A 12799-nucleotide genomic window follows, 5' to 3' on the forward strand; every position below is an offset into this window, starting at 1 on the left:
CTTTTGGAGATTACCTTAAAGAGAGGAGACTGATCTTTAACAGGTAAATATAGAAAATGGTAAATGATCATAAAGCAGAGTAAGCATTCAAGTATTTGTTTAATGTTGTATATAAAGGGTATAGGAAATTATTTGGTTTACTTCCTTATAAGAATTTACAGTCTAATTAGAGAGCTAGAATACATCCAGTAGGGCTTTCCTTATACATTTATTTATTTAAATAAATAGGATCTTTTTTAAAAAAATTTATTTTTTAGGTAGACACAATATCCTTAATTTTATGTGGTGCTGAGGATTAAACCCAGTGGCTCACGCATTCTAGGCGAGTGCTCTACCACTGAGCCACAACCCCACACCAATAAATAGGATCTGTCTGACATTCCTTCTATTCATGCTAACTTTATTATTGTAAATCAAATCCTACTATTGATGAATTTTTTATTTTACTTTAATCTTCTTTTGCCCAGGACTTTAGAAATTACCAATATACTTTGCCAGTAGTTCAAGGTTTGGTGGTGGATATGGAAGTTCGGAAAACAAGCATCAAAATTCCCAGCAACAGATACAATGAGGTAAGATTTATAATAAAGGTAAATTTTTTTTTCTTAATTTTATTTAAATGTTGATGGACCTTTATTTTATTCATTTATTTATATGTGGTGCTGAGAATCAAACCCAGTACCTCACAATGCTAGGCAAATGCTCTACCACTGAGCCACAACCCCACCCCCTAAATTTTACTTTTAATTGACAATGAAATCAGTTAATAATATTGTGTGACTTAGCTCAACTGTGGAATTTCATTACAGAAAGGTGGTATAACTTTTTTAGTTATGTCTTTTGACCTTTTAATTGATGCTGAGATAATAACAGATTTGCATTTTGATTAAAAATCATAAAATTCACTGTATGTCTGAAGTTTTAGTGGTGGGATTTTTTTTTTCATGTTCCCCTTTTAACTGCGTGTGTGTGTGTGTGTTAAATTTTATTTATTTAATTTTTGGTACCAGGAATTGAACCCAGGGTAACTTAACCACTGAGACACATCCCCAGCCCTTTTTATTTTTAATTTTGAGTCAGGGTCTCACTAAGTTGTTGAGGCTGGCTTTGAACTTGTCATCCTCCTGGCTCAGCCTTCTGATCCACTGGGATTATAGGCATGCACCACTGCACCTGGCTGTTATTTTTTTTTTACTGTCCTTAATGTTCAAGCGCAGCTCAATGTTAAGTCCCAAAATACCTTTTAATGAATTAAGCTATATTTTGTAACTAAAATCATATTGGCCAGGAAGGCCTGTAATCCCAATGACTTGGAAGCTGAAGCAGGAGAATCGGAAGTTTGAGGCCTGCCTCAGAAATTTAGTGAGTCCCTGTCTCAAAATAAAAAGTGCAAAGGACTAGGCATGCAGCTGTATGGTAAGGCAACCTTGGGCTTAATCATCAGTACCAAAAAACAAACAAAATAATATTGTATATACTATACACACATTAGCAGATTTATACAAAGCCGACTTTGCATATGAAGTATTTTTTTAATTAAATAAAAAATTTTAAATCAGTTCTTAAATGCCACTGGGGTTGCTGTGTTGTTTTGTTTGGTGTTAGGGTTTAAACCCAGGGTCTTGTACATACTGAGCAAGCACTTTACCACCGAACTTCACTCCTAGCCCAACCATTGGGTTATTATTTTAAAGAAAAATTTTAATAGTTTGATATAACAGTGGTTCATGTTTATTCTTTCATTAGGCAGAGTGATAACTTCCCAATCACTTCTTCTACTACTACTTCTTAAAGATTTGTTATTATTTATTATCATCATTATTGTTTGCTATGGTGGGATTACAAAACCAGAGCCTCACACATGCTAGACAAGACTATACCACTGAGCTACATCAGTAACCCCTTCTTCTACTATTTTTTAGATTTTATAGTGTATTATAATTTCCTCCCTCTTTTTCTTTCCTATTTTCCTTCTTCATTCAGGCTTATAATCACTTAATCATTCATATATCTAGTAAACACTTTGTACTTGATATGTACTTAAAGTCACACATGTCTTCCTGGCTTGTGAGCTCAGGGCTCAGCATTATTATTAAAAGGACCTATGTGAAGAAAGCCTTTACCTGTGACATTTCATGTGTGTGTTTGCTTGTTTATTTTTTCAGAACATCAGAAAATAATAGAGCATGTGCTTAACTTTTTCTGAGGTACAGTTACCATCCTTAAGCAGTTAGGTAATCCTACCTTAGAATATTGAAGAATAATAGAATAGACTGTGTAGAGTCAAACATCTTTGTTTTATTTATTTATTTTTGTATGTGGTGCTGGGGCTTGAACTCAGTGCCTCACACATGTGAGGCGAACACTTAGCCACTGAGCCCCAGCCCAGCCCGTGGAGTCAAACCTTTAAAGGGAATTATTTATGAATAATTTGTGCCTAAAGAGTGTAAAAGGAGACTGTGCTTTGAAAACTTGTTTTATTTCTCACATTTGAAGTTTTATCATCTGTTTCACAAACACTGATGAAATATATTTTGTGATATGGAATGCAAAGATGAGCAAGAATTATGCCTATATCCTCTGGGAGCTTACTAATAGTAGGATGATAGGATGTCATCCCCAAGTGAATAGTATACTTTGCTGTCCTTGATGTTTGCAAGGTGATACTATATGTTTAGAAATTGAAAAGCAATGAGGCTCCCAGATTTTTTTTTCAGTCCCAACTGAACATGTTTATCACAATGGCTATCCTTCATCTTACTGTTTTATCTGAACTCTGCAGTTTCAGTTTTGGTATGCTGGTTCAAGAATCCTTTTTCCAAAGTAATAACTATATCAGTTATCATTTCTTATATTTCATATTCAGTTAATTTAATTGATTATTTTTCTTGCCTGATTTAGCAGACTGATTTCCCTTCCCATTCAGTTTTCATTTCATCTCAACATAGGTTTATCTTTTATAATCTTGGACAGTTGACTTATGTATGTCCAGTAATTCCACTTTATAGTTGAAAAAGTAATTTTCTTTTGCAGTTTGTTCCCAACTTATAATGGTTCAACTTAGAATTTTTTGACACTATGGCGGTACCAAAGTGATATGCATTCAGTAGAAACTGTACTGTGAATTTTGATCTTTTCCTGGGTTTGGAATTGCAGTGTATTCTCTCAATGAGGGGCAGTGGTAGTGAGCCAACCCCCCCAGTCAGACTCCTAGATCATGAGGGTAAGCAACCAAAGCTCTATAGTGTCTTGTGTTGACAGCATTTTCTGGATACAGGTATTCCCAATAAATTATATGAGATATTCCATACTTTATTATAAGATAGGCTTTGTATTAGATGATTATGCTCAACCATAGGCTAATACAAGTACTCTGAGAAGTTTAAGGTAGGCTGGGCTAAGCTTTGATATTTTGTAAGTTAGGTATATTAAATGCATTTTTTACTTAATGATACATTCAACTTATAATGGGTTTATCTAATGTAACCCCCTCCTGAGTTGAGGAGCATCTGTACGTTATTTCTCTTAATCACCACAATATTTCACTTCTCATACATTTTTCTTTACTTATTTTCCATAGTTGTTGTTTTTTATTTTTCTTTGCCTATGTATACTAGCTTTTGCTTCATGGCTTTTGTACAAGCTGCTTCCTTGTTGACACATACTTCTCTTACCTGCCTAACCCCCACTCGTTATTCAGTTGTCAGCTTAAATGTCATTTTCTCTGGTAGTCCTTCATTTAACTCCTAACTACGGTAACACTCCTATTATATCCATTTCTAGAATTCTACACTTACTGTTGGTAATAGTACATTTGTAATTCCTTGATGACTCTTTCTCTTTATAGTTCCATGAGGTACTATGTCTGTCTTATTTACCACTGGTATCATTAGCAGGCTCCCTAGTACAGAGTAGGTGTGTAAGAAATACCTGTTGAATGAAAACATGAAACAGAATATGAGAAATATCTTGCAAGAAATATTCCTTAAAGATTCAGAGAAAGAAGAAATATCCTTAAATTTTTAATGGTCCTGAATCCTTTATATCTAGAACACCACAATTCATGTAGGAAAAGCTGGTAGATGTTCATCAAATAACTAAATGAATGACAGAGTCTATGGATAACGTATGCTGTTTAGGTGCTAGGAAGAGAAGGGTGGAAAATATCTTAAGTGAAAGAGGGATTGATATCAGCCTAAATGAAGGCAAGGAAGCACCAGGAATGGGCATGTCTTGTAAGAAAGTAGAAAATAATAAACTTCCCAGTATTAAAAGAGGAGGCTAAAGTAGACTGGAGGATTAGTGGGAAATGAAATTATGCAAAGAGACTGCTTGCTTTTCAGAGAATTTTAAAAAACAGGCCAAGGAAATTAGAATTTCATATGATGGTTTGTAAAGAGCTTTTACAGATTCTTAAGCAGAAACAGTGACAGTGAAAGCAGAGTTTTAGCAACCTGAGTTTTGGGTAGTAGTATGGAAAATGTAGGTGGAGAGAATGGAAAGATGTAAAGCTTAGAAAGCTAAAAAAGGATGGTTCTTCTGACAGTGTAAAATTTTAATAAATAAAATAGGCATTGCATATAAAATCTCTAAGCTTCTTTGGTAAGGCCATTAATATTCCTAATGGCTTAGGTAACCCTACTCATATTCTCATAGTGAGATTTTTATTATTGTATTGACTAACCTAATTGAATTAATGATAAATAAGTGTTATTTGTTTTGTATTGGGCACTATTCTAAGCAAACAATTGTTTTACACTGACTCAGTGAAATGAGAAAATTAAGACACAGTACTTTAAGTAACTTGTAATGCACTCACATAGCTAGCAAGTGGTACAGCTAGAATCAAACCCAGACAGTCTGATTCTAGTGTCCCTACAGTTAATCACAATAGTATAAACATCAGTTTAACAATTACCAATCTGTAAGGGATGATAAAGTAAAGTAATTATAGTATTTTCTTTTGGAGAGTACATTTGGGCTATTAAAATTGTCCAAACTCCACTATAAAAAAATAATCCTCAGTTAACTTTTGTATATTGCTAGATCACTAGCATGTCCAGTATGTCTACTTAAATATGGAAGTCCCATAGAACAATTAAACTAGAATGACATATGGGGCATTTCCTAATATATGACTGGATTTTGTTTATTTTTTATTTCTTTGGTGTTGGGGATTGAATCCAGAACCTCACACATGATAACATGCTGTACCTCTGAACTATACCCCCACCTCACAACTGTTTTTTAATATTTGTTAAGATCAGTAAAGCAATAAGTCATAGTGGGAAAAAAATCAGACTTTGGAGTCAAATAGACCTTGGGTTGATTTTTAATTACTAACTCTGTTAATAATTAAAAATAATTAACTCTAATTACTAATTACCTTGATGGATTAACTTCTGTTCTGGAAAATGAGTATGCCTACCTTATAAGGTTAATGTGACATTTAAATCAGGTGTGTCAAATAACTAGTCGGTTTCTGGTAACCATAGGCATTCATGAATAATATATTGTTATTGTTGTCATTATCATCATTCAGATTAATTGTTTATTTGATTAACTTTTATTGAACTTGTTTTACAAAATTCTCATTTACATAGTCTTATAAGGTTTAAATAACTTCCTAATATGCTAGATTTCTTTAAGAAGTATGAAGCTCATAAGTAAATCTACAGAAAAGCAGTCAGAGTGGTGAAGACTTTGGAAACCATTTTAGAAAAAGAAAATATTAATGTTAACTATAGGCATTTAATGTGAAGAATAGAAGACTGTTAAGGAATGGTGCAGCATCTATTGTGAATCTGTGTAGACCCTATTATACAATCATATCATGGGGTCATACTTGGCCCCAGGGTTCTCTTTAGGATTTAGAACATGAATCATATCTTGCCAGCAGTGTGATATCAGGTGTTTGTCTTCTAGGAAAGCCCTTGCAATGGTCTATGCAGCATTTGATATAGCCAATTGGGAGGTTTTATTTTGTTTTGTGGTGCTGGCCATCAAACTCAAGGCCTCGTGCATGTTAGCCTGGGAACATGTTTTTAGACCTTTACCCACCCTGAAATGATTGCTAAAATGCAAGGAGATGAGGTTCATATCAGGCATTTCCAGGAGTTATCCTGGCTTAGAGGCCATTTTGATGACAACAGCCAATATGTTTTATAACAGCTTCATTAGCAGAAATTTCATGGTGTCTGTAGGGCTCATGCTGTATTATAAGAGTGTCTGTGCTTAAGGAAAATCAAAGGTATGAATGGTTATCAGGTATTTATGGTTCTATTCAAATATAGTTTGTCAGTTTTTACTTCTGGTCATGCTGGAATAACAGAGACTATAATGGGTTGAATTGTGTCCCTCCATAGTTCATATTGTTCATGTCCTAACCCCCATGATTTCAGAATGTGACCTTATTTGGAAATAAAGTTTTTAACAAAGTAATAAATTTTAAAGGAAGTGATTAATCTGGGCCCTAATCCAATATGACTGGCATTGTGATAAGAAGAAAATATGGATATAGGCACACAGTGAAGGAATAGGATGTGAAAAGACTTACAGAGAAGATGGCCATCTTTAAGCCATGGAGAAAGACCTAGGACAAATCCTTCCCTTATAGCACTCAGACGGAACCATCTCTGAAAACTTTGATTTTGGACTTCTAGCCTTGATAACTGTGATATAACACATTTCTGTTGTTTAAAGCCACAAGTTTGTGGTATTTTACTACAGCAGTGCTAGTCAACTAACATATCAATCTACCTTAAATAACTAAACATCAAGATAAACTAAGGAAAATCAAACACCATAGACAATGGTGCAGAGGAGGTGAGTCCTGTGGTTACCTTAACTTTCTCCTATCATCAGATAGGTTGGCAGACCCCAAACAGATTGTACGTCTCCCTGAGTTTGGGAGACAGAGTTGAAAAATGGGAAGCTATGATGATTAGAATTTGCAAGGCAGATACAAGAAATAAAAGAACTCAGGAGATCTTCAAGGGGATTTTGTTGAGTCTTTAGCTTCTAACTTACTGGTCAGTACATTACATGAAGAATGCAGTGAAAAGGAATGGGTAGAACAATTCTTATGGGACCGGGAATAGTTTGCATACTTATCAGCCAAAGTGAAAAGGTTTCTTTTAAAAGTTTCTTCACTAGGGAACAGATTATCCCTAGTGATCTTAATTATCCATAAATTCAGGTGCCCTGATTCAGTTTAACAAGCTAAAAAAAGCTTTGAAAGAATGAAAGAAGGTTTCAGGTTCTCCTGTTAGGAGAACAATGGAAGATATTGAAAAGATCCAGATAAGACTTCAAGAAAGGAAAATGATGATGGGATGCAAAATACCCTGAATGAGATAAAGGCAGATTAGACAATGCTGAAGAAAAAAGTAGTGAACTTGGAAACATAGGAATAGAAATTATCCAAAATGAAATACAAAGAGAAAAGCCTGAAAAATTAAATGAACAGCATCATTGAGCTGTGGGTAACCTTAGGCAGCCTACTTCTAAAATATCCAAAGGAGAGGAGAAGTGGTGAATAGAAAGAATATTTGAAGAAATATGGTTGAAAAATTCCCAAATTTAATGAGAAGTGTAAAACCTTAGATCCAACAAACTGAAAAACCCAAGTTGCAAAAAAAGAGATGAAATATATATTAAGGAACTTCATAATCACCATGACCAAATTGCTTAAAGCAGAGATGAAGAATCTTAAAAGGAGGTAGTGGAGAACATTTACATTTTATATTAAGGAACAAACGTAAGAATGACAGCAGACTTTCTCATGAAAACAGTACAAGCCACAAGACAATGCAGCAAAATGGTCGTGGTGGTACATGCCTGTCCTCCCAGCGTCATGGGAGCCTAAAGCATATGACCTATGTGAAGAAAGCCTTTACCTGTGACATTCCATGAGTTTGTTTGCTTGTTTGTTTTTCCAGAACATCAGAAAATAATAAAACACGTGCTTAGCTTTTTCTGAGGTACAATTACCATTCTTTAGCAGTTAGATAAACCTACCTTAGAATATTGGCATAAGGGTTGTGAGTTGAAAGCCAACCTCAGCAATTTAGCAAGGCTCTAAGCAACTCAGTGTTGTATAAATAAACTATCAAAAAATGACAGGGAATTTGGCTTAGTGGTTAAGTGCCCCTGTGTTCAATCTCCAGTATTTAAAAAAAAAAGAAGAAGAAGAAGGAAAAAGGAAAAACAAAAAGGTAGTTTAGCTGGGGATTAAACTCGAGGCAAGCATGCTACCAATTGAACTATATCCCCAGTCCAGTTTAGAAAATTCTTTACTGAGAAAAGCAAGCAAACAAAAAACCTTCAATCTGTATTTTATACCAAGTGAAAATGTTTCAAAAGTGAAGACAAAATGTTTTTTCAGGTACATAATGCCTAAAAGAATTTATTATCAATAGACCTATCACATAAGAAATATTAAATGTTGTTACTCAGGAAGAGTATCAAATAGTGAAAAATTTGATCTACACAAAGGAATGAAAAGCAACAGAAATGGTAGGTGTGTTGGTAAATATAAAATCTTAAAATATAACTGTTTAAATGTATATGTGTGTATATATATATAAAATGTATTAAATAATAATGTATTATGGAATTAATAACATGTAGAAACAAAATATAGGACAATAAAACAAAGACTAAGAAAGGGAAAGTGGAAGCATATGATGGGGTGTGATATAATATTACTTCAAAGTATATTGATAAGTTAAAGTAACCACTAAAAAAAAATAGGTATAGCAAGTAATCTAACAAAGAAAATAAATTGGCAACATAAAAGGATGGTGAAAAAAAGAGATGTGACAAAAACATAATAGAGGAGCTATGGGTAGGAGAAAGCTTTGTGATGAGTGCTTGCCTAGCATGTATGATTTAATTCCCAGTACCTCAAGAATTAATTAACTAGAAAGATGGTAGATTTAAATCCAATCATATTAATAATCACTCAAGTATAAATGGTCTAAATACCTTAATTTAAAATGCAGAGGTTATTGGGTTGGATAAACAAACAAGACTTAGCTGTAAGTTGTATACAAGAAAACCACTTAAAATATAATGACAAATCATTTGAAAGGGAATGGGAAAATATAAGAAAAAACATAGTAACACTAATCAAAAGAAAGAATATCCAAATGTATTTCAGAACAAACAATATTACCAGAGATTACAGAGTTGTATTCTATAATTATAATGTGACAGTCAAGAGGATGTAACAATTCTGAACATTCATACATCCAATAACAGAGCTTCAAGTAAAAACTGGTGGAACTACAAGGATAAATGAATGTATTCGTATATTTTAATAACATCTCAACTGATAGACAAAAATCAGCAAGGATATAGAAAACTGAACAACATAATCAACCAATTTGACTTCATAGACTTTTATAGAATACTCTACCCAATGGCATCAGAATAACATTTTTTCCAGTGCATATGCATAGTATTTGATGTAAAAGAAGTCTTGTTAAATTTTATTTATTTATTTGTTTGTTTGTTTATTTGGTACCAGAGATTGATCTCAGAGGTACTTGGCCACTGAGCCACATCCCCAGCCCTCTGTATTTTATTTAGAAACAGGGTCTCACTGAGTTGCTTAGTGCCTCGATTTTGCTGAGGCTGGCTTTGAACTCACAATCCTCTTGCCTCAGCCTCCCAAGTGCTGGGATTACTGGTGTGTGCCGCTGCACCTGCTCAATAAATTTTAAATGGTCCATACTATACAATGTGTGATCTGGGACCACGTGGCATTAAATTAGAAGTTGATACTAGATACAGTGTGTGATCTGGGACCACGTGGAATTAAATTAGAAGTTAATACTAGAATGATCCCTAGAAAATTCACAAATTTAGAAACAAAATGCATATTTCTCAATAATCCATGGATCAAAGTAGTCAAAAGGAAGTTGTTGTTGTTGGGTTATTATTTTGTAGTCCTGGAGATTCAACCAGGGCCCCATGCATGCTAGGCCAGCATTCCATCACTGAGCTGTTACACCTATAGCCCTCCAAATACTTTGAACCGATGAAAATGGAAACATGAAATATCAAAATTTGCTGGGCATAGCTAAAGTAGTGATTAGAGATAAATTTACAGCACTAAACATTCATATTATGAAAAGGCATTTCAAATTAATGGTTTAGTTTTCTACATTAAAGAATCAGAAAAAGATGAGCAAATAGAATTCAAAGTAGAGACAAAGAAAGAAAATAATAAAGACCAGCAATTCGTAAAATAGAAGACAGAAAAACAACAAAGAAAATAAATGAAACTAAAAGGTGGTTCTTGGAGAAGATCGATAACATTGATAAACCTCTAATCCAATTGATTAGGTAGAGAAAACACAATTGCCTTTGGAACATGAGAGAGGTGACTATCATGACAGGTCCTAGAGGAAAGTAAAGGAACAATAAAGGTACATTATGAACATGTTTATACCAGTATATGTTCAACTTAGACAAAATGGACAAATTCCTTGCACATTAACCTGTCAAAAGAAGAAATAGATAACCTGAATAGCCCTGTATGTATTCAAATAATTGTAAATATTTTAAAAACCTTTCCTCAAAATAAAGTCCACATTGAGTTGGTTTCATTGGTTACTTTTACCAAACAATGGAGGAAGAAAAAACAATGTTTCTGCATAACCATGTCCAGAAAATAGAAGAGGAGTCATTCTTTTGAGTCCAGACTTAACAGTTAATAATAACAAAACCAGGAAAAGATAATAGAAAATTGGAAAACTACATATCAGTATTTCTCATGAAGATTGTTGCATAAATACTTTTCATAATTTCACTCCAATATACATATCAAAATTCATCAAATTGTACACTTAAATATGTTTGTTTTGTTTATTATGTTAAATATAACTCTGAAAAACACTTCTTCCCTTACCAAATTTGTAGACACTTAAACTTTTATTAGGTCAGTGAGGAAATATAGCCAAATAGTTAACCTGTAAAACTCTCATAAAATGAAGCAAAGTTTTGTTAATCCTTTCTCAAAACCAAAATACAAGAATAAAGAAGTTTGTGTTAGTGTGATATAATCCAAGAATCTGTGAAATCATATATTTGTACATTCCTCCATGTTTTATAATTTAGGCTGAAAGTTGGACTGAATGGCCTCTTAAGATTCTTTCCCACTCTGATTCTAAAATAGGAGTTTTGGTTTATTTTAATTCAAGACTACACATATTCTTCAGAGGAGTGTGAAATTACAAAAGCATAATTTTCAAAGGTTTGTTGTAGCACTAGTTAGAACAGACGGTGCTAAAATCTGTTTGAGGAATGCTTGGTTTTCGGCCTTCAAGGGATACATTTCTTTTAGAGAAGAAGGAAATGAAAAGAGTTGGTCAAAAGGTGCTTTGGAAAATAGTGTTGAGATAGGAGGTAATATGCTATGCTTTTTTTTTTTTTTTTTGAGTGGGGTACTGGGGATTGAACTCAGGGGCACTCAACCACTGAGCCACATCCCCAGCCCTGTTTTGTATTTTATTTAGGGTCTCACTCAGTTGCTTAGCCTGCCTTTGAACTCGAGATCCTTCTGCCTCAGCCTCCCAAGCCTCTGGGATTATAGGTGTGCGCCACTGAACTGAGCATTACTTGAATTCTTGAGAATTGCCATTCTGACTGGAATGAGATGAGATCTCAGTGTAGTTTTTATTTGCATTTCTCTAATGGCTAGAGATATTTCTTCATTTTTTTTTAACCATTCATATTTATTCTTCTGTGAAGTAGTGCCTGTTCAGTTCCTTTGCTTATATATTGACTGGGTTTTTTGTTTTTTAGTTGTTAAGTTTTTTGAGTTCTTTGTATGTCCTGGAGATTAATGCTCTCTATGAGGTGTAGGTGGCAATATTTTCTCCCATTCTGTAGGCTCTCTGTTCATGTTCTTGATTGTTTCCTTTGCTGTGAAGCTTTTTAGTTTGATACCATTCCATTTACTGATTCTTGATTTTACTTCTTGTGCTTTAGGAATCTCTCTGATTTCACTCCTTATATTGTCCTTTATCTCATAGATGAGTTTAACTATGAATATTCTCCTTCTCTGACATTTCTTCTACTGTGAGGTCAGTGAATTGTTATTGAAGTACCTTGTTTTTTGGGGGGGGAATTTGTTCCCTTGCTTTTTCATGTTGTTTGTGTATCTCCCCATCTAACAGTATGGATCTGAGGCAGCAGAGTTTCTGCCCTGTGGACTTATAGTGTCCCTGAAGATTTGTAGTACCTCACTGTTTAGGGGGAGACAAATAATAATAATAATCAATGCAAACAGTCTACAGCATTAACCAAATAGTTCCTGCTATGATATCTAAAATGTTAATTGTCACAATAAAAAAATATATAATCAATTATTGCTCACAGCAATAACAGTAAGTTTGCAAAAAGATTTACAATTTTGAATGGTGGATAGGGAGAGAATAGAAATGATGTTGATGAATATGAGGGAGGAAGAGAGAAAATAGAAGTAAAAAAGAGGTGCTGGGGTTGTGGCTCAGTAGTAGAGCACTCTCGTCCAGCATGAGCGAGGCCCTGGATTTGATCCTCAGCACCGCATAAGAAAAATAAATAAATAAAATAAGGTATTTTTAAAAAAATAAGAACAAAAGAATATAAAACAAAACCAAAATATAATAATTGAATATCCTAGTCCTCAAAATACTCATCCGTGAAAACTAACTGGCTTCAAAAATGCTAGAAATGAGAAAAAATACCTGTTGATACACAAACAACAAGTATGAATACGTATAAGAGTCCATGAACTATTCAGGTC

General features: G+C 33.9%; 1 protein-coding gene across 3 annotated transcripts in view; it reads left to right on the top strand.

Moving 5' to 3' along the window:
* The window catches only part of Zfyve9 (zinc finger FYVE-type containing 9), a 217031-nt gene that overhangs the window by 180800 nt on the left and 23432 nt on the right, over positions 1–12799 (top strand). For all 3 annotated transcript variants that reach the window (XR_011708836.1, XM_027945059.2, XM_071617821.1), the window contains exon 13: positions 468–572. Coding sequence is in view for 2 of the 3 variants with exons in the window: in XM_027945059.2 (XP_027800860.1) it covers positions 468–572 (105 nt within the window). In the remaining variant the exon portion in view is untranslated. The remainder of the gene's footprint in view (positions 1–467; positions 573–12799) is intronic.

Source organism: Marmota flaviventris, chromosome 10, assembly GCF_047511675.1.
Source record: "Marmota flaviventris isolate mMarFla1 chromosome 10, mMarFla1.hap1, whole genome shotgun sequence".
NCBI lineage: Eukaryota > Metazoa > Chordata > Mammalia > Rodentia > Sciuridae > Marmota > Marmota flaviventris.